The sequence below is a fragment of the Bombus terrestris genome, chromosome 10 (genome assembly GCF_910591885.1).
Source record: "Bombus terrestris chromosome 10, iyBomTerr1.2, whole genome shotgun sequence".
Lineage (NCBI taxonomy): Eukaryota > Metazoa > Arthropoda > Insecta > Hymenoptera > Apidae > Bombus > Bombus terrestris.
Genome location: NC_063278.1, coordinates 842,045 through 864,992, shown reverse-complemented (window position 1 = coordinate 864,992; position 22,948 = coordinate 842,045). Strand labels below are relative to the sequence as shown.

Genomic DNA, 22,948 nt, shown 5'->3' with positions numbered 1-22,948 from the left:
AAGAGCGTCTCTTAATTAAAGTTAGACTTAGTACGGGTTTTAATCTAATAACGTGCTTCGTAGAACATTTATTTATAATACCTCGCAGGATATTTCTGTTAATGAAACTCTTTCGTGCAGCATCTAATTCGAATACATATTTCCAAGGTATTCTACTTGCAGAATCGAGAAGAAGGCGATTTCTAGACTTTAAATTTTCACAATGATCAGGTGACACGTTTGTGGTTTTTCGGGTTTCGATCGAGTTTTTTAATTAGATCAGCGAATTAAAACTTCAGCTTCGGGTTTCAGGTCGGCCTTGAAAAAGCGAACTGGAATGTCCATGACATGTCAGAACGAAGCGCAATGCGCCATTCAGTTTTCATGGATATGTCAAGAAGGTGATTATACACGAAGAAAGAAGTTAAATATACGGAATACGATTTTCTTCGTACGAGACATGTTTTCAAGAAACTTGATTAATTTTGCTTGATTTTTATTCATGCTTAGACACGCGTCAAATCAAACGTACAATTTTGAAGAAATTACAAACGTCGAGCAAATAACGGGAAATATTGTTTCGGTGTTTCGTAAAATAAAGCATGTAGACCTTGAAATATGTTAGTAGAAATTGTACCTCCGTCTTGTTTGGATCTACTTTTGCTCATTGACCTTGCTATTCCACTATGTTATGTGAGTCCTGTAGGAAGGAAACAGATTGCGATATAATTTGTCTATTAATTTATATATTTGAATCATCTGCAAAAATTATAGCGACGAAGTACAAGCAGTTAATTATAACAGAGGAGAGACAAAAATTAGAAACGAATAGAACGGAGTGGATCACGTTGCCGCAAATTTGAACGATACTTTTTTTCTCGTAAGTCGCGTGAAAAATCGCATGCCAAAAGTCTAGGAAGAACTAATATATTCGGAGGAAGTATACGACGAGTCCGTACAAAGAAGAGAGAAGCTGGAGAGGTAGTAGAGAAGCAAGTACAAGGGAGGTAAAAGTTCTGCCTTCTTGAAACTTTGCCTCGGATCTTCTTTTACCGCAATCTTCTTGGATAAGTTGCTTTGCTATATACGTACAGCTAATAATTTATGCATCATGAAATAGGTTATAAAAGTTCGATGGAAAAACTACCTTTATACGATGTTCAGTTAATGTTTGATATCAAACACGTACTTTATCACAACGGTATCTTTCAAAGTTTATAGTAACTTGTCAAGTATACAACATGTATATATCTCAGATATCAAATTTTTCTAACTATCGCTTCTCAACAAACAAATTACTATCTATATAAAAGACAAACGTCTAACGTAAGAGAAGAGTCGAAATAATTTTTACAAGCTAGGCGAATCGGACGCGAAGAAAGAAAAATTGCGGTATAATGACTTCATGAACCCTTCGGAAGCTTTCGTTCTAGACGGATGCGAAGCATTTCAGTCGATCGGTACAAATAAGAGAAGCATTTTCCCATGATGCCAGACTGAGCTAGTTCGTTCCGTACATCTGCAAAAGAGACAAGTGGTTCGCACAGAGGGAAAGACGAGTGGAACGGAAGCGAGATATAGCAGGGGAAAAGGCGAGGAACAGGCGAAGATGGAGAGCGATTCCATCCCTCTGAATTCGCTGCTTACATTCTCTCCCGCAGGAGTCCTCTTTCGAACGGGGGCGTGTAGCCGTGCAATAAAATGTCGGCTGCCGTGGCAAGCGACCGACGTATCACCGGGGCTTATTGAAAGGATATTTCATGCGGACGAGTTCCTATCCAGCTTATCCCATGAATTTCCCGCGGGGGTGTAGAAATCTTTCTCTGCCCTTCTGTCTCTTCCCTGCGGTGAACCGGGCCGAGAGACCAGCCCAACTCGGCAGTTGCCGTATCCAACGGAAAATTCACGACAACCGGCAACGCACGTCGACGACTTTTCACTCTCCGGTTGCTGGTGGGAAATGAGAATGCGCCCGACGCGCGCGACGATACGTGAAAACCTGCCAACCGTGCGAATCTTACGAGCAGTCAGTGGCCTACGCGTCGCCGCGTTTCAGCGTCCCGTTTGCCGCTGATTTTCATTTATTCGCTTGTGTCCGATTCTACTCGTGACATTTGAAATGCCAATCAGTATTTAAAGCATTACTGAAAATATTTATCTACTCTTCGTTTATACAAATATCGTAAGATGACCGCCTCTGCTGCATTTTCCGGTACTGTTCCGATTTCCCGACAGTGGCACTACAAAATTTTCCTGTTTGCGTTTAAAGCATACGTACTTCTCACTTGAGACTACTAATTAAGAAAAACGATCGTTAAACCGAAGGCACACATCGCTTCGTAAGTACGTCAATCCCATAATATTTTTTAATCAGTTCTTTAACGTTTAATTCGAAGGCAATAAATATTCATTAAAGAATAGCGATTTAGCGTAGTACAAAACTGCTTTGTCTTATTCTCCAAAGCGAATGATAAAACAGCATCGTTGTAATGTTTCTTACTTATGTACAAAGGTATCGATAATTTCATCTGCATCGTGACGATTTATTCGATAACAAACATCTTAAATATGAATCTTAAAGGTTAGTTATTAAAACATAAAACGGTGCAGGACACGCGTCTGTTTCATTATCAGCACATGGCTTATACTGCGTAAATGACTTACACAATGCTTACAAATTGAATCTTGACACGAGTTTCCCATATGCTTACTAGTAAAATTTCATTTAAACGTTTAACTATAGAGAACTATATAGAGAGAACGAGAGAAGAAATACTCGTAAAATTTTTTTGTATTCGTAGCTTATTCAAATAACGTCGAAATTCGTAACTTGCAAAGTGTATTTAACCATTACTTTCGTCTAACCCGAGTTAAAAATAAATTTCCTGGGTAATTCGAACGTGAAACCGGAATTCGTAGCAATGTGATAACCGGCATATGGAAATTGTATATACTTACTGGGATTCTTGAATGCGAGCCTTGCTGTTGCGAATGTACAAGGCGCTTGCTACGCTTCCAACGACTAATATCAAAGCGCACGCACATGTTGCGGCGATATAAAGAGCTCCGGCACCATTCACCAAAGGTCCTGGTTCCAAACGTACCGAATCATTTCTGGGAGGTGCTTGCACTCCTGCAACAAAAATCCTAGTAGTTTCGTTTTCGTATCTTTGAGTAATCCGACTTATCGTTTCTATTATATCTAGCTATGTATAATATTTCGTGCTCCGTAACACATGAATCAAAGTGTGGGGAAATTGCGTATGTACATCTCCGCACATAAATATTACAACATTTGCTGAAAATTAGATAAATAACGAGTTAATAATATTTTTAGATACAACGTTAAAAATTTTAAGAATTATTATCTTCTTTAAAATTATAAATTAAGATATATATATATAAAGATAGATTCAAGAGTTCATTTTAACTGAGTAAAATGAAGTTAAAGAGTTCATTCAAGTATTCGATATCATAATACAAATTTTAGCTTTATGATTTTAAATTTTGTTTTCTCGATTACAAATTTTAAAGTTAAAATACTAAAACTTTTGAATAAGACGCGACAAGAAATTTTTCAATAACACATCTGCTATTATTAATATACACACATTATAAAGCTCCATTCTATAGAAAATTATTAGATTTCCATAAATTGATGTAGCGCATCAATAAGAGGCGGGTGTACGCTTTGTTACGCTGCGAGACTTTGGCATGGGTCGCGTTTCTGGCCGTCGCTCGCGGTCCTACGATGTCGCAGGCGGATCGCCTTATCTGCCCGACGAGGGACATACAATGTATCGACGAGCGCATAGTTGCCGCCAAGCAGCGATTTCCAGAAACGTCGATTTCGTTCTGCTGTTTCAAAAGAATGCGGCATATGCGATGATAGGCGCGAACGGTGGCGTGATCCGAGCGTAGCGGGGGTCGTCTCCCCGAGAAGACCAAGAAATGATGTAAGGTCAAGGCAGTCCTCTTTGAAGAATCCAAGAGCACACGTCGAGAGGTCGGGTATATAAAGCCGCTAAATCGAACGAACACCTTGACATTGTTTATCACTGAATATTCTGTCACGCTTTATCATTATATTCATCGCTATATTAAATACACAAGCTATACCAACTTGTTAACAAAAGCATCCTTACTTGTCCTTACTCTAGACCTATTTTAGATACTACATTAATAGTATCAAAAGTTCAAACATATAAGATATATGCAATTTTTAACCTTGGTCATAAGCGCTTTTGTCGATCAACTGATTAAATTTATATACACATTATTAGCGATAACCTATAGTCAAGAAAACACATTACGCGGCGTTGAAATCTCGTTAAAAAATTTGGCCATGCACTTTGACAGCGTAATAACAGAGAAACGCAGCCATTAACATAGATTCGTGAGCGATTTAACGAGCGGACTCTTCCGTAATGGCGTAAAATAATTGTATTACGTTCGCAAAATGTGTTCAAGCCGCATTACGCCGTAGACGATCCATTTTACCGATCGAACCACACCCTCCCTCCTCCCTGGCACGGTGCATTCCGTGGCAAGCAAGACAATTGATTTTATCGAACAATCGTTGACGCGTTGTTCGATCGTCCGTTCTACGTATATCGAACCACTATCGAACAGCGGCATGGAGCAACCGTGGAATAACAGATTAAGTGTGTACTCGAACGCAAGGAACATCTTTTTGAATCGGCCCTCCTACCCTATTGGTTCACCACAAACTACGACGAGTTTTCTACAAGGCACGGTCATCCTAGGAATCTCGTTGTATTTCTTTTCACGTTCGTTCGCGCTTCCCACCCTACATAACTCTTTACCGGTTGCCTCCTTCGAATCATTGCCATCTCGAGTGCTAAAAAATAGAGTCTTGACATTTTCCTCCGGTCGTTTAAATTAAACGATTTGAATTAAATACGTGATTCGTGTGTTTTATGAAAATATGTTTGCCTTATCGACTAGATTTGTATCTCGAAATTTATACCTCGAAATAAAAGACGTTCATATCGTTAGAATTTTATTGGAAATTGATAAGCTTCTATCGCGTTTTCCACGCCCGGTATTCCTTTGATTTAAATTTCCGTTCCTTATCTTTCAGGATCTTTTCTGTTCTACAAACGGGATCGTAAAGGTAGGTTGAACTGTAATAAATTGCACCGGTGCTTCGCTTTGCTTTCGAAACTATACTTTCATTCTTTGAAGACATTCTTCCGTCTGTTCGACGTTTTTAATGAAAGCCCGAGCGCTCCGATTCCTTTAATAAAAGTAGAGTTATACGGGCCACGGCATTAATTTTACCTTTGAACCAGATTTTTCGATGAAATAAGTAACCGAAAATTTGTAGGATCGCAGGAGTAAATGGATGGTTTCAACGTATCGTAGCAGGAAACGTACACATAGTGTAAATAAAAAAGTGGGCGCTACTTGCGGGACCGATTCTAGATATCGAGACAAGGATATCAAGACGTAGTCGTTCGAGACATCCTAAACACGAATAAACCGGATGACGAATTTTTCTCTATTTCACTTATATTTGATGTTTCTCATTCTGAAGCAAACGATAAAGCAAAATGACAGTTTATAATTAATTTTCCTGCTAGCTACGAACTGATAAAACATTACATTAATGTTTTTTTATTAACGGTTGTTTTCCACCGTACCTACTATATTATTACATGTTTCCACTTCCTGGACTTGAATTCTTAGGAAGCTCCATTTACTTATTTAACGGTAAAAGTACGCGGGTCTGTGTATTTGTCTAGATATAAAATACATGAATAGGTACCCTTTAATACGTGGACATAAACCTTTGGAAACTACATGCTGGTAGTTGGCTTTGCAGCCACCCCGCTTGGTTCGCTTTAGAAATTCATTAAGTTGATTTAGGTCATGAGTGTTATCACGCGTATTTTATACAACGATATAACTCGAGTTTTGAGCCAAGTACTATTTTAATCAACGTATTCGAAATATCTTTAGCTGTGTTCAGTTTTACACTTAAAATATTTATATTCAAATATCTGTGTTATTTATTTTCGTTGAATATATTTATATTAGTAATATGATTAATTTTTTTTATAGCAATCTCTTCCTAGCAATCTCTGGCACGTGCTAATTAAACATTTAATTTTAAAAAATAATAAGTTTCGTTTTCGCAAGATCAATCATCATCATCGTACAGGTGTGTAGTTTCTTGAACGATATCAAAGATAAAGAAACTGACGTCGATAACGTAAACCACGCGACGTACAAGTTAAGACTGCAAATACCAAAAAAGATATGTAACGTCTATTTCGTTTAAAATAAAGTCGCGTCGAAATTATTTTCAATTTATTTTCTAAAAATACCGTCATACTTTAAAAAATCATACTTTAGTCTTTCACATAAACTATTTTTACATAATTCATCATCTTCAACTCAACAAGAACGTAGACACGCTTAATAAATTAACTTACCACTTTCATGCGATAAAACAAGCTAACGTATAGCTAGAAAACATATCTATTAAACTTCTCCTTCTTCTTAAATATATTATAAATACACTTGGTACATTAATTTAGTTGACTTTTGCAACTCATTCTCAATAACTTTGCTTCCGAAACATTCGCCCCTGTTCACCGCGCACTTACACGCGCATGTTTTCATTCGATTAAACTACATCGTAATTTAAAAGCGCAGTTTTTTCAAGAACGTATTCTCGCAAAGTGATGTAAAACTTTCTTAAGCATACTACCTGGAACCATGAGCAAGCAATTTCTCGATATTACGAGGATTTCTTACCGAAAGTACAAGCCGCTGAACAACGTAAATTCGTGTCCCGCTTTTAGCGAATCGCATTCTTTTTATCCGCCTGCGCTGTATCTCGTTTTGTTCCAGACAAAGTGGCAGGAAAAACAGGATTCGTGCCGTTGCCAGGATAAATAACGCAAAGCAGACAGACGAGCTTTACACGATAACGACGGAAACGTTCGCGAAACACTCGGACGAGGAAGAATTTGCTGAAGCGCGATGAGATGCGCGCAGAGACGAAGGAAAAGTAAGGAAGAACGAGAGGGGGCGAAGGGAAGGTCGGTGGAAAAAGTTAAATAAATCGCGCGGCCTCGTAGCCGCTTTTCCTGTTACGTCCAACTTCTTAGAGGAATCTTTTCTTATTTATTTGCAGGAACCGACATCTTTTTAAAATGTCCCCTCTTACATGGCACAATACTCACCGAAGCAGACCACGCGAAAAACTTTTTTAAGTAACTTTGCTTTTCGTTCTTTCCGCCGCGCGATCGCAGTTGCAAGTTGCTTTCGCGAGAGGCATTACACTTTTGTTGTTTCATCTTTTCGCTTGCCGCGAAGCTAATTGAATTGTTGATAAGTTTACCCGACCCTTAATTGTTCGTTTGCTTGTTCTGCCTAGTTAGCATACGTCGATTTAAATTATGCCATCATTCGTGGAATCGCTATTTACTGTCGCAGCTAATAAAGAATATTTAACATCCCTTGGTCTTGAGAATTTCCTGCTACAAATCAATTGCATTACAAACACAATTTGCCGTTATTAAGTTGACACTACAGGCTGCTCCAAGTTTTTCCAGCTAAACTTCATCGGTATATTCTACGATGAAACACAAGGCAAAAACGTCATATAAATATAGGTAGTTTAAAGCTACATTAAAAAGTTGTAACAAAAATATCTAGTACAAAGGGAGTGGTAATGCGCTTGTGCGTGTACTATGCCATGAAAAAAGAATAGATGCACGCGGTCAATGTGATTACTACGCGTTAATAATCTATTTCAAAACGTTTACCGTTCGTGCCAAAAGAACACCTTTTTCCCAAAGTTATCAATACATAAAAGCGTGAAATTGGGCAATATTGGAGATGGAAATTGTTTTCCGTTAAGTATTTGAAATCTCACGATAGATTTATTTTAGTTGTATAACTAAAATGAAGTACTGTCTTATTGTCACTCTGCAACGAAGCTTCGAACAATCCAAGTTCATATAACGTTTCTTTCTTATTTTTACCCAAACTGACACAGCTTACCATACTGACAGAGTTTACCTATTTGAAATACAACGTAAAAGGAAAAATATTTTTTCTTTTATCAGCTATATTTTCCATTAATCGTCGATTGTTTCTTTTCTAACGCTTATTTAGTTCGAATAAGTCACAAATGCAACAAGGTTTCGATTGGCGCAAAATTAATTTCGACGGTTTAGACGATGGTTTGACACGTCCAAAGAAACCGCAGCGCTTGATTTTTAATTAAAAACGTCGAAGAAAGAGATTAACGGTCGGTAAAGCACAAAGGAATCAATTTGCTCGTGTTGCTCGCGGACGGCGTAGGATCGATTAAACTTAGTCTTGGTCGACGCACCGACAAGAAACTCACAGGTTTAAGAACAAGTGCAAAGTCGAGAAAGCGCGTTTAGAGGAAAAGAGGTGTATCTCGGTTAAATCCCGGTAGGCGATACCATCCGACACTATCAAACAAACCTTAACCGAGATTTACGAAGGTTCAGAATTAAGTCCCTGCGGGATTAATGGAATGACCCTCTTCGAACGGTGTTCTTCGGTGTTCTTCCGCTCAACCGCTCGGCGTCTGCTCTCTTGAAACAAATTTCATCAGAAATTGCGGCGTTTCCCGCCGAGTGAAAAATCCTTTCAATCTCACCGTGATGAGTAATTTAAAATCTAGTTACCATCCTCCGACAACTACCGTAAATACTACTACGTTCCTATTACGAACTTAAAAATGAGAGAATATTCAGTGATCGAAGACAGCAAAATATAATATTTTACTCGTTGCTCTTTTATAATATCTGTCCTTGTAATTCGGAATTCAACTTCATGTTTCTCCATGTTCGAGTAAATATAACGTAAATACAGCGCAGATCAAAAGATTGTATCGCGGATGACACGATTATAGCTTTACTGTAAACGATAAAATTCGCTTCGTCTTTTTTCACTAATGCTGTTCTTAGTACGTGTAAGCGACTCGCTGCCAAGTATTTCCAAGGAACCAGTTTCTTGAACACCAAGACCTATATATAAGATTTCTGCAATGTTTGAAATACTGTAAATTGCTGTAATATACATGTCGTGTAATAACAATAAACGAAATTTCTTTATAGAATGGTACTGTGGTGCTTTACTGTTTGATACTCTAGACTCTATGGTATGGTTGGTCAAATCAACGTAAATAGTAACGAGACATTGATAATTACTTAAAAAAGAGTGATTTTAACGAGTAAAAAATACGTTAAACGATATACGTTGCGAGAATATTAGGTATGTTAATCTTTGATAAATTTAACGTTCTCGGTCGTTAAATTTATACCATGACTACGTGTACATCGACGAGTACATTTAACGTTAATTTGTCGCGATGAAATTACGAAGAACATTTCGATTTATCGGCGAACATGACTTTGTTAATTTGTACTCCCCTGTCATCCGATTATTGCATAATACATACTGTTCCCCAGTGGTGAATTTAATAATTTTCTAACGTGATAAAATAATATTATAAAATATACGTAATTTTATTTTATATCACTGAAATTGTTTCAGCTGGTACGATTTACCGATATCGTTATCGTAGAGATTAGTAGCAGCGCTTTCGTGTATTCAACGTTCTCGTCGTTATCCTGTACGTCATCTCTTACGTAGGTACTCGTACGATCGAACGACGAATATAAAAAGTTTGCGTAGTTTCTAATGCAACTAAATAAACGAACAAAAAGTATACGACCCTCTTATTTTCCTCTGGTCTTTTCGCTTCTTTCAGAAATTCACGTTGCTTGTTCAATAGCTTAAATTTAAAAGTACGAAGAACCTTCTTCGGCCACCCCATTGGATGCTTTACATCGCATCGCCTTCGCTTTGCCCCTCTGGATTACTGGATTCGAAGAAAAGTTCGCACAATATCGGCATTTAAATCGTTCGCTATACCGACATTTCTCTTTTCATTCGGCGCTTTCGCCTGATATTTGCTGCGAGACCGCTATCCAACGTTTCCAAGCTAACGGTGTATACATAGCCGGAACACGAGCACTCGAGGAGCCAACGCGAGATTCGATTATTTTTGAGTGGTCTCCAAACGATTTCGGATCTCCGTAGGACCTCTTAGAAAGTAAAGAACCTCATCCGTACGACCACGATGGACGGGGGCTACTACTAGAACGAAGAAGAAAACAAATTCTGGCGAGGAAGAAACCTTGGTCTACACGAGCAAGTACTACTCATCGGTCGACGAGTCTCGCCTCGCAGCGCTTGCTTACTTATTTCCCGCCCTTCCTGCTGTCTTACTACCCAACCCCTCGTCACCCCCTCGCCAACCTCTTTTACTCTACTTTTCTACGTGGTCGATCCTCTTCATCTTAGACAGCGAGATCCTTCCTCTCTTCTCTTTCATTAAATACACCGACTCCTGACGAGATTCAATTTTATTCGGTGGATTGCTTTTCGTTGTAGCCTCTTGCACCGGTAACCAGATCCGGATCAGCGTCTGTCAACTCGCTCTTTCTATCTTCTCCTTCGCACTTCTCGTTTTCCGCCTTATCTCGCTTCTCTCCTTTCCACACCTTCTTTTTCAACTCCCGCCGTTTCCCTTCTTCCACTTCGTTTCCTCGGTCTCTCGTTGACCCTCTCCTTTCGCGTTCGTTTCACTCGCTCTGCTGTAAACACGTATAGTTTCTATCAGCAGCCAAGTCCGATTCTATCCACCTGTCTGACGAAATGTTGCTACTACTTCGAGATCCCCGATACTCGATGTTCTCGTCGATTTCCGGACGGGGAATGGGATGTTTCCACGGCTGCTGCCACGAGAATCACGTCTGTACATCATATCGTATCCTTTTTACCACGGGAAACGTTTCGTTCGAAGAACTGGAACAGGAGAAGCACGAGATTTGGAGATCTCGTGTCTCCGGAAGCACTAGAATTGGATTTATAGCGAACTACTATCGCGAATATAAAAAAATAATTCCTATTTCGAACCTAGTTGCTGAGAAATACTTGTTTGTAAAATATAAAGTTTGCTATACAGTTTACAAAAGGTTTCTTTGTTTTGCGCTTTCTTTTCTCTTTCTTCGCATTTTAATTATTCCTCTTTTTATTAATTCCTCTTTTATCATCGACGAAGTCCATGCTGACTTTTAGGTAAATAACAAGTTACGTTAATCAAGCTTGGTTAAATGCTCGTAGACTGAAACTTTCGATATATTTAGTATATTTAATTAAGCTAGTTCGGTATATTTTAGAAAGTACGTTCCTGCAAAACTTTAACACTACTTGGCCAGCTCCACTGCTCGTTGCCAAGCGGATAACGAGTAATTATCTGGCCAGTAATCGGTATCCAGTTGTTAACGTACAAAGGAGTAAACCAAGTTTTACCAGGTCGAATAGGATTAATAAAGTTAGACGACAGGTTACCAGGGTAAAGCAGTATATGGTACACGTGCGATGTAATTAAACGAAATTAGCCAGGCCATCGGCGCGACCAAAGTTTAATCACTCGATTTTCACAGGGTACAGGTATCACGGCGAGCGCGTTCGCATACACGAAATTCTGCTTTCAGAAATTATGCATCGGCGTTGTTGCCGATTGCGTGTTGCACAAAGGGGCATAAATCGTGCATAGAATTCGCGCCCGAAAGGGACTCGGAACGAATGCTCGACTCTCTCTGTTTTAATCGCGAATACGTCGAAATTGCGTTGCTTGTAACGAAGGTATTCAACGATCCCGGTGAACGTACTAATTAAATTTGCGATTGCGTAAGCCGACCAATTATCGACAGTTCGTCACGGTGTTAAAATACTTGTATGTAAACGCGTTGACACGGTTTACACGTTTCGCGCGTGACATACGCACGGCTAGACTTTTATCGGTGTGAAAGCCAGAGATTCTCTTCTATTAACTTGTATATTTATAATACTTCCATTAACATCGTGCTATTCGAAAAATAAGCAGAAAAATTTGGCAAATTCGAGCAATTTCTTCGTGCCGAGCGATTTCTTTGTCTTTTTAATATGTGCGAGTACGAGTAACGTTCTGTTCCTAAGTATTTCTACCATTTGCAAATTATTGCAAGTATGTAAAATATACGTACTCCGAGTGAAAGCCTTTGATCTAACTTGGGTCTCTGGTATCGTCTCAGGTAACCATACGTGTCTTAACAACGTGCTAGAAATTTTCCTAGAGAGTGTATCTTTCAAATTTCATCAAAAAATATATCGTATTGCCGCAACTTTGACGAAAATGAAATATTAACCAGCGGAAATAATGCGAAATGTAGCGCATCAATTTGTAATTCCTGTAAATTAGTTCTGTCACTTACCTTTCAAACAAATCTTGTTTCTCTTGAATACTAAAATGGTATCGTTGTATTTGGTACCAGGTGGGGCTGTGACGTTCAACCTCAAAGCCAAAGGAATTTGCGCACTCACGAGACCCGAGCACGGTAGCCTGATCCTAAAGACTTGCAGCGTGACTGGCACCTCTCCCCTAGCCGACACGTTCACTCTGGGAGGAAGCAGTGCCATCATTCCGGATACACCGCCCGGAACACCGACTACGTCGTAATCCAATTCCATCGAGTACGGTAACTGTAAGTAAACACGGAAATGAAAATAGATCTTTATAAACGCACTGCATGGCACGTTGAGGCGTTATAGTCGCGTTGTAGTCGCTGCGTATAAAATACCATCAGAAATAAATACACACGATCGCGAGAAAAGATGAAATCGAATTGAATTGCACTCAGATTTACAATTTGTTGAGAATGAAACGGCTTTCGATCAGAACAAATAGGACGTAGAAATGGTCGAATAAAAACGGACGTCAAATCGAAGGCATTCCCGTTGTTCCTTGTTTTCATCGAGTACGGCGTTTACGCGAGCTGACCGATTACGGATACCTAATAAAAATAGCTCGAAAATCGTATTTCATTAGGCATACCAACGTGGAAAAACTCTAGCACGAACTTTTAAAGCAACCTACGATTACAGACATGCGATATTTTATGTTTAATCTTCAATTCTTTCGTATCGTAAAGCAATTTGTAGCCTTTAATAACTCTCGAAATTGTTTCAAAGACACTCTCGATGATGTCCGATGTGAAATAAGAGAAACAAAAATTTACAAGACATTATTTTATAATAATTTATCCCTCTTTTCGGAAACAGATTGATAAAATATATATTTTTATAACGTTCCATATATAACACGATTAGGTGCTGTTATAAATAAAGTTTTATCAATTTTCACTTAACGATATCTATGTCTTCCATACGTCTACATTAATCAAATACACGTTCACGTGTATAATAAAAATGCCTTAGTACCTTAGAACCCGTGCGTCGGCGTTGTAACGGCGAGAAAGCCCCTTTTGGCTTGCATATCATTACACGCATGCAATATTTCACACTGGATCCATTCTTATTTTACCTTCATTTGTTGCATGCTTCTTATTTCATGCTCGAAAATTGACGTTGATGCAAACAACTCCATTCTCTTGTTGCTATTTCAAACTACCAAGTTATTCATAAAATTCAATAAACTTCCAATGGAAAATCATCTTGAAATCATTCGCCGACGTGAAACATGTATCTGCCTTTTCTTTAAATCACATATTATTTACTTAACGTTTGAGCAGTTCAATTACCATAATACTTATTACAACAACTCATTTCCCCTTATTATTTATACAAGAATTAATCTTCCTCCCGGAATGAAAAAATCTGATTTTAACGTTAAATAGTGTTATAATATATTCAAAATAATAATATTAAATAATATAGAATTTAATAACGAATTAAATAACGTAGGTTCAGAACAACTAAATGAATTGGCCTTCTCTATATTTTCAACTTCTTTTTATTAAAAATTCCGACATGTTATTAAACGTTATTCATTAATTCCGTGAATTGTATTAAATTACAAAATTTTTATAGCAAAAAAGAGAGAACTAACAATTTTTCACAGATGAAACAAGAGCCCGGTTTGAAAAATTCATCTATAAAACAATTTATTTGTAACGGAGAAATATTAATCTTTTTTTCTCTTCAATTTATTTCGTTGTGTAACTACGCATATGTACATATTACTAAAGCTGATGTCTAGTCACGTTGTTACTTTATATATATATATATATATATATATATATATATATATATAATATCACATATATTCAATATCGTTTTAAACAATTAAAATTTACGTATTATATAATTAAAGAAGAGCGTAGTTTATATTTTTGAAATTACCTATGTATCATTTGCTCTCGATATATTAGGTCATCCCATAAGTTCGTGCCGACTTTTGTGTATACATATCATGTGTCGATTTATAAACATACGGCGATGAGGGACCAATGCAATTGATAAATGGGAAGAAGTTGTACAACGAGAGGGGGATTACATTTTTTCATGAAACCAGAAGGTATGTAAACAATCTTAACATATATAACCGCTCGAAAAACGGAACGAACTTATGGGATGAGCTAATAAAATTTTCGAACCGTGGTAAAATTGTGATATATTTAAATATATCCGTATTGTTTATAATTCTATCGCTAATGTACGATATCATAGTATTATGACTATATATATATATCTATATTATAGTTTTACAGTATTATAAAATATGTGAGCAGAAATAGATATGTAAATAATAATAAATATATTTTTATATTATATCCTCGTCGATGATAAAGTGTATTTTTTCATTCAATATCTCTCTCCTTGGTCAAAACTGGAATTTTGATGTCATGACTCAAGATTGGCGTAAGGATCGCGTAACGTTCAGTCTCGGTTCAACCATCGGTGATACAAGCAATACCAGTGACGCGACGGTCGGAGGTGGTGAACTTCACAAACAAAAGTTGCTGCCCCTCCTCTGATCTGTGTAACTTCCGAGCAAAAGGGGAAGAGTGGTGGGAACGAGTAGTGTGTTTAGGCACGCCACAAGTTTTACGAGGTGGCATAAATAATGTGGTTAGTGCTTCGTGATGCAATGTCAACGGAGGCGATTCCACCCTCTTCAACCCCTCGGGAGCCTCCTGTAATCGTCGTAATCGTCGCGCCGGGGGTTTGCGATGGCGTGACACCTGCCTATCGCATTCGTTCGGCCAAGATCTTGCCAATTCTTTCTCTATGTGCTTTTTCCTTTCTTTTTACTACTACTTGAACACATGCGCTGCGAACCATACACAGACAGTTGATTTGCAATTTGATTTGCAAAAGCCACTTTGTACTTTTTCCTCGCGAAGCTTTCCGTCGGCGAAGAATTATTAACGCACGTTAACCGAGGAACTTAATTATAAGAGAAAATAAGTCAGAGTGAAATCTTTTATAGCTCGATCGTCTTCCATCTTTCGTTGTGAAAAAATGGATTTATTATATCTTTCCCGTATTTTCTTAATTCGTTAATTAGTACTCTCTTACAATGTAAACGATGGATGGAGACTAATTAATCAGAAGAATTAAAGGTTGAAATTTTGTCGAATTCTATGTGTATTATAAAGAGATTTCATGTTGGAAATACGTCTGTTTTTTACTCCCGTTCGAGTCGATGACGAACTCAAACGGGAGTATCTTGCCGAGGGCTGTTACATTTCCTTCTTTAGTGCCCCTTTTCACATAATTATTATAAGGGTCGTGAATGATACGACATCGAGCCATTCGTCTCTATCCGGAGCTGACAACAACCCTGCTGCTATCAACCTACTTAAATCACGACAACGATTCGCTGGGAAGCTTTGGAAGGAAATACAAACCAAGTCCTCAATTCCATTCTTCGCATTCTTCTGTCGAGTTTTATTCTTGTTAAAATTTTCAAACTCCTAAAACATTAAATATCTTAAAGGTACTGTTCAAGTATATTGCTTGAGAAATTCATCGTTGCTACTTTCAAATTAGACAGTGATGTAACATCATCTTGTTTACCAAAATTTTTATAGTCGAACGTTTGTTCGATTTTATTAACCAAGGTTAACGAGCCACTTGATGCTAGGCCAGAGAAATTAACCGTAACTCTGATAAACACGACTGTTCTGCCAGGACAATTGCATCTCTGGATAATCGAGGAAAAGCATCTTTACGTAATGTGCAGTAGCTCCTTTCATCCCTGTAATATGTTTTAATTATACGGCAATTAACGTTTATTACTGCACAATTACTCGATGTTGTTAATCACCAGAACGTTTGGCCATCTATTACGTAAACGAAATATTATACTTTGTACTCGATAAAGTTAGGTGACTTGTTCGCACAAAGTGAGAAAGAATAATCAAGTTCTCAAAATAATAAAAAATTTATCAACAGAAGAAGAAATTAATCTTTTCTTGTTTTATCGAAAAGTACCAGCTTATTAATAATTCACAAAACAAATGGTTTCGTTCGATATTAATATTGGAAATTACACATATCTTATAATTATGCCTGTTATTTTCCTCTTCGATACATGCTTATGAAATATTTACATATTTTATAATTTCCACGATATCACACTCTGATTAATTAATTTATACGCGAATTAATTCTGTCTTAATATCATATTGCTTACTTGTTATTAATATTACACGAAATATTTATATTTTTCGTACATTTAATACATTGATACTAAATACATTTAATATATTCAATATATTAAGTTATTATTTAACGTATTATGCACAGCTTAATATATTATATTTACAAACAAATCTTATTGAAATATAAGATCTAAGATTTTAGTAAAAAGCAATACCGGCCTAACATACAAGAGATTATATTTAATTCCATAATAAATCAACGTTTCGTTTAGGATTCACGGCATACGTATATCGCTCTCAGCTTATAATTTGCAGATCAAATTGGCTTGTCCATTCCATCTATCGAAGAAGACGAGATAAGTTAATCCGACAAATGCTCCAGTAAAATTTCGTTGAGTCAGAGATTCGATGCAATGTCCAGGAATAGGGATCTTGATAGAGACGAGAACGATAGTCGATCGACCGAGTTCAGTTACGTTCGTTTGCTCGATATCCACTTCAGGATCCTCGTAATAACGTAAAAACGTTTACTTAGGAAATGTCTGCTTTCATTCAGGGCCTGTTAAACTCCGGCACGCAGATTTCGAATCAGCTGCCACGAACACTTGAACCGCTTTCCGGCCACGCACGGCTTCGTGTATACTCCATTGTGTACGGAACAAACCTCCGTTCGACGTGAATCCGTACACCGTACATTATACGCATTGTTGGTGGCGACGAAAAGGACGCCGTGTACGCTACACTATCCTGCTCCGTGACAACATCAACAAAACACACGGACCTCCTGATGGATGCGGACTTCTCTATTCGAATATTTCGAAATTGTTTTAGTGATTTCGTTATCGGTGACCGTTCGAACGAAAGAATACACGGTACTTCGCGCGAGAATTCAAACGTTTACAGTGGTATACAAATGTACCTGGCCAGATAGATTTTAAATTTTATATTTCAAAAGCAGTATCTAAAAGGATTTTACAGATAGGATAGAAGAGATAAAAAAGATCGTCAAACATCGAGCGATGGCCAAGCATACGAATAATACGAAATTTTTATTCGAGAATTTAGTTTCGAATAACATATATCTGACTCGTTATATCTCCATTTAGATTTTATCTCCCTTTATCGTTTTCGTCTCTCCTCGTCATTTTGTAGCGTCTGAATATTACATAATTGGCCGATTAGAAATAATTTTAGGCGATAAACTAACTGTGAGAAAAATTTGATCTAAAAATAGGTATAAGAGCATGGAACATAGTATCCACAACAAACAAACATTGTCGCGTGGTTATACATGATATTAGTTAAATTTCTTTGAAATATCGTTTTTGCAACACAAAATGAAAAATCTATCTGATCAAAAACTTTAGCTTAAACTTATCATTGCACGTATGCACCGTATCGATATAAAGACGTATAAAATATATTTGTCTCGTTCTTATATTTATTACACAACGTCCACAATCTCGCGGTATGTTTTTGCATTTTGGGCAGCGAAAAGATGAAATATAACGGAAGGATGTTACGATTCGCCGATCGTGATAAATTTGTGTCAAAAGGATTGCCGAAATGAAAGTTTTAAAATGATATATAATTATTGGAGTAAAATCGATAAAGAATCGAGAAAAGATGATGTAAAACAATTTTTTGTTATAATTTATACGTTTATTCCCTTCGATCTGAAGAAAAGTGTATTTCAAAAGAAAACGTAATACATAATTGTACCAGCGTTATACTTATGAAAAGTTTCATTCAAATACGATATAAGCAATAATACGCTACTACTTTAAGGATTACATGATCGTATTTATGTATAATGGATTGACATCAAAGATTTTAAACGAATCAAAGGTATTATCGACATTTTAAATCGAATTGCTGATTATTCGCGTCCTTTGTGCTATTCCGGTGAACGAAGCGAATTGGTCGATTCCAATGCGATGTATTTACGTGCGTGTCATGGAGTGTGGGTGATGAAAAGTGTGCAACCATGCAAAAACTGCGCTGATAAATGCGGCATGTAACGCGGGGAAAAAGATTACCGATGACTGCTGTTTTGATGATTAATCGGCACGCATGGTTTACAATCTGTATTTCAATATTTTCAGACAGACACCTATAATCAATTATATCATGTTTCCTGAATGTAATGTAACGCTTTGATGCAATTTAAAATAGAATAATTTACAATATAAAGCCATGAAAATCGAACATTCGATCAAAGTGTCATTGATATAATACGGAAAACGATAAATATTTCTATATACATGGTACAAATACATTAGGTTAAGACACTTTACGTAGGATATTAAACATCTATTATCATTTGTAGAACGTTGCGTGAAATATAAATAAAATTGTGTAAAAAGAATAAAACTACGGAGTATTTGACTTGTCTTTATATTTGTCTTTGACAAATCTTGTACATCGTGCGTAACATATTCCCATATGTTTGGAATACAGTTAGACAGGATAAGATAGTACAAGCATTTCGTTTTTATTTCTGTTGTTTCCAACTTGCAGGAACCATCGTCATTGGAAGATAATTTTAAGGAACGGTGCTGGTCATCGAAGACCCTGACACGACGACGATTGGAAAGCGTGCAGCCAATCATCGATAACCTCCAGGACGTAGTACGCGTTAAATTCATAGCAACTGCATCCCGTTTTTTTCTCCTCAAGTACCCGACTCTTTTTCATCTTTGACAAAGGCCTGTACACGCGTGACCTCGATTCGGTCGTGCGCGATCAATTGTCAGATTCACTGAGAATAAGGTACATAAGAAAGAAAGTGGAACGCGATTCGTCACGTAGGAATCGATTCAGAGACAAGCGGCAGAAAAGCCAAGAGCCGCAAGAACGAAAGGGAGAATGAATGAAACGCGACGAAAGACCTTGCGAGGAGCATTTTGTTGTTTTTCCATCTGTTGGCGCAATAACGAAATTCCATTGTTCTTTCCTTGTTTCGGGCTCTCGCGGAGGACAAAGACACGCGTTTACGCTTCGATTCGACTTTCCGTCTTTGCCGTTCGTCCATGTAGCCCGTGAACTTATCCGTCGTAGAGCAGAAATTAAATTGAACTCTTTGACAGAAAGTGCGAAGAGAGAGAGAGAGAGAGAGAGAGACGCTGATAACCAGAGATACTTCTTGCGCGTCGAGAATTTTCAAATACAGATCAGACTTTGCTTCGAAGCTTCGGCACATTCCTCGAGACTTCTCAAAGTAAGAAAACTTTTACTCGTATTTGACATTATGTGTCACTGTCTGCAACTCGAAGAAAGAAATCGAAAAGATATTTCGCGACATAACGACGAACGATCAAGTTTTTAAGGATTTAAATAATTTCAATATTTGATAATATCGTATAATGCACGGTTTCTCGAATCTATAGTGCTCAAGTTGAAAGCGTGATACGTTAAGTGTAATACCAAATAATCGAAAGCTTAGGCATTCGCACATACATGTATATCGCAAAGTAGCTTTTCGTAAGAACCGTATTTAATCTATCATCTTATACCTCAATTTCTCCGACACATTGTTAAATATTATATTTACAGACTAGGCCACACAATTGGGACGCGGACGAGATAAAGGTGTATCTTTAGTTTGGTCAGAAATAGAAAGAATTTTCTTACACGAATACAACGATACGCTTAAAAAGTACAGAATACGCTTCTTTCCAAGAAGAAGAGAATTCTATTTTCTTTTTAAGTAAGAAAAGTTTTTTTTCTCTTTTTAAGTTGCCAGGAAAAGGTATTTTAAATTGTTTACTAAAGATATTTGAATTTACATTTAGATACATCTCATTCGGCTAACTAATTATACATTTAAAACAAAATTTAATCTCTTGGCTTACCATCGAAATTAAATTGTCGATTTTCAGAAAGATCGAATTCACCAAACTAATTCTTTTCCTTAACATACCCGCTTGATCACGATCCTTGCCCTTATAATGCTAAACGAACGTTGTTATAAGTATTTCCTAATTCGCCTTGACCGCGATTACTATGATTGACTTTCTGCATAGCGTATCGAACCAACTTCCACGACCATGGATCACTAACCTCGATATAAACGGTGCACAATTATTGGCCACGCAACTAACGTGATTAAAATTCCTTGGTAGAAAGTATGGAAATAAATCGCAAGATTATTCGCATTAGATTACGTAGTAAATTACGTCAGGTTTGAAAAAAGTATATTAAGTAGAAACTGTAACTCGGATTAATATTCAAGCACAACCCTATTACTTGCTTATAACTGTACCACCGAATTAATTCTATTGTGCTATTTTAGAATATATTATATTTATATTATAATTAATACGTATCATATTAAGAATAATAATAAGCGTAAATACAGGTAAATAATGCTGAAATTTGACGTTGCAAAAATATGCATACATTTTAACGTACCTGTTATGGTAATATTAATATTTTATGGTTTTTTTAAGTATATATATAGCAAAACGTCTAAGCCCATTAAATGCAATTTTTTAAATGGTTTTCTGTAATACATCTCTATTTTTTTAATTATGTGCTCTTTCAATTGTATCGTTCTATTGTGCTTATGGACGTGATATAAAGGCGTTATGATCGACAATCTTATAAATTCTTCGGTGACTAAATGGCAGGTGGTGACTAAATTGATTTTAGATCAATTACATATGTAATAAACATTTTTAGTAGTATTTTGCAAACCAAGTGTCATTTTGTGACTCATGGGGATTAAAATGATATAATAAGTAACAAGTAATGATAGTAATAATAGTGATAGTTTTAAAACTAAAATCAATAATAAATTTATACGTGCTTTTTGTTATCGTTCTGATCAAATTTAAAACTAACATATATCTATATCTATATGAATGGCACATTTCGTTAAAATACTATCAACAAAAACTAATTCATCTGCACCTGCAGTCAAGATGCAATCTCGCCACATTACTCTTCCACCGCCGTATCTCATTGTCGGTTTCAAATTTTTAAATTGAAATTCTTCGTTGACTTTTCGCTACACCGCATCGTTCTTCATCCGTCTGATCCGAAAAGATTAAATTTACCTTCATCTGAAAATATTACATCGTTCCATCACGATTGGTTTTTAGAAATATATTCTTTAGAAAAATTCAGTCTTTTCTTACGTTATCTCTTTCATATGCTGTGGGCCATTAGGGCATAATACGTGATACAGGTAAGCGAAGTTGGAGAGAGATTCTAAGTTTAAAACAAGAATAACGAAATTGCCTCAGACTTGCGAACAAAAAGTTTTATTTTCAAGAAAGTTGAAGAAATTGAAGGATTTCTCGAGTTATAAAAATGTTATACGAATTAAATAAATAAATAAAATTTATGTTCATGCGATAAGTATTTTAACATAATTAAAAGTCAACTAATTCGACGATATTATTACCAACGATCATAGTATAGAGCGATAATCTCTCAAACACCGAATATTAATGCCAGTCGTTACAAATATACTGCATTTATCAAGCGTGGCGTGGCGTGGCGTCGCGTGGCGTCGCGTGCACGGTAGAGCATATCTTTTCTCGTTTGTGTCGTACCAACGGTTCTCTTGTCATCGTTCGGGTATTATTCGGAGACACGCGAATGAGTTTAAATCCTCCGCGATATCTCAATCACATACCTTGATGGTTTTATGTGTAACCCGATAGGAAGAGGATGAATTAGTCGTAAAAGGAATCCCACGTTTCCTTTCTTCCTCTCTATCGGTTTATTTCGGTTAGACAACGTTTATACGTAAGCAATTCGGTGCCAGTTTTAACAACACGATGAATTAATCATTAACCACCCTTCTCTGTAATGTACTTGAAGCCCGCCTCTCAGCGATCTCGCTTACCGGTGCATTCCACGTAAACAGGTTAAAAGCAGAAAAGAGCTTTCGCCACGCGACGCAGCCGATCGAGAAAATCGTTAATCACAGCAATCGACTCGGAACAAATGGTAGAACGTGAAAGATCACCGTTTCTCTTAACTCCAACAGCTTCTTAGATGATTACTTAAAAAAAAAAAGAGAACATTCGATTATCTTTCTAGAGTTCATTCTTCTAGTAAGAATAAGAGAAACGTTTCGACTGTTTATCGAAACAGTCTCTCTTTACTTTATTCGTTCATAAATTGTTTATGATAATATAAACGTAATGATAACATAAATTGTTGTTCTTTATAGGAATTTCAATAACAATAGATACACCTACATTTTTGTAACATTAAATTACAGTGTACATTTATGATATGGTATAACGATATCATATGAGAAGCAGAATTATATGAGAATAATTTCTCATCGTATTTGTAGTAATTACGACATACCAACGCACGGTGTTGTATTACAACACTTAGCATTAGAATGTACATTTACATTTAATATGTACTTAACTATTATAAATGACGGATGAAAGCAATATAAAATAAGTATA

General features: G+C 36.8%; 1 protein-coding gene across 3 annotated transcripts in view; it reads right to left on the bottom strand.

Moving 5' to 3' along the window:
* Window positions 1-22,948, bottom strand: part of LOC100649815 (tyrosine-protein kinase Drl) — a 104,976-nt gene that overhangs the window by 19,213 nt on the left and 62,815 nt on the right. For all 3 annotated transcript variants that reach the window (XM_048409137.1, XM_048409139.1, XM_048409138.1), the window contains 2 exons: window positions 12,318-12,585; window positions 2,938-3,112 (listed from right to left, as the gene is read on the bottom strand). In XM_048409137.1, the coding sequence (XP_048265094.1) occupies window positions 2,938-3,112; window positions 12,318-12,585 (443 nt within the window). The remainder of the gene's footprint in view (window positions 1-2,937; window positions 3,113-12,317; window positions 12,586-22,948) is intronic.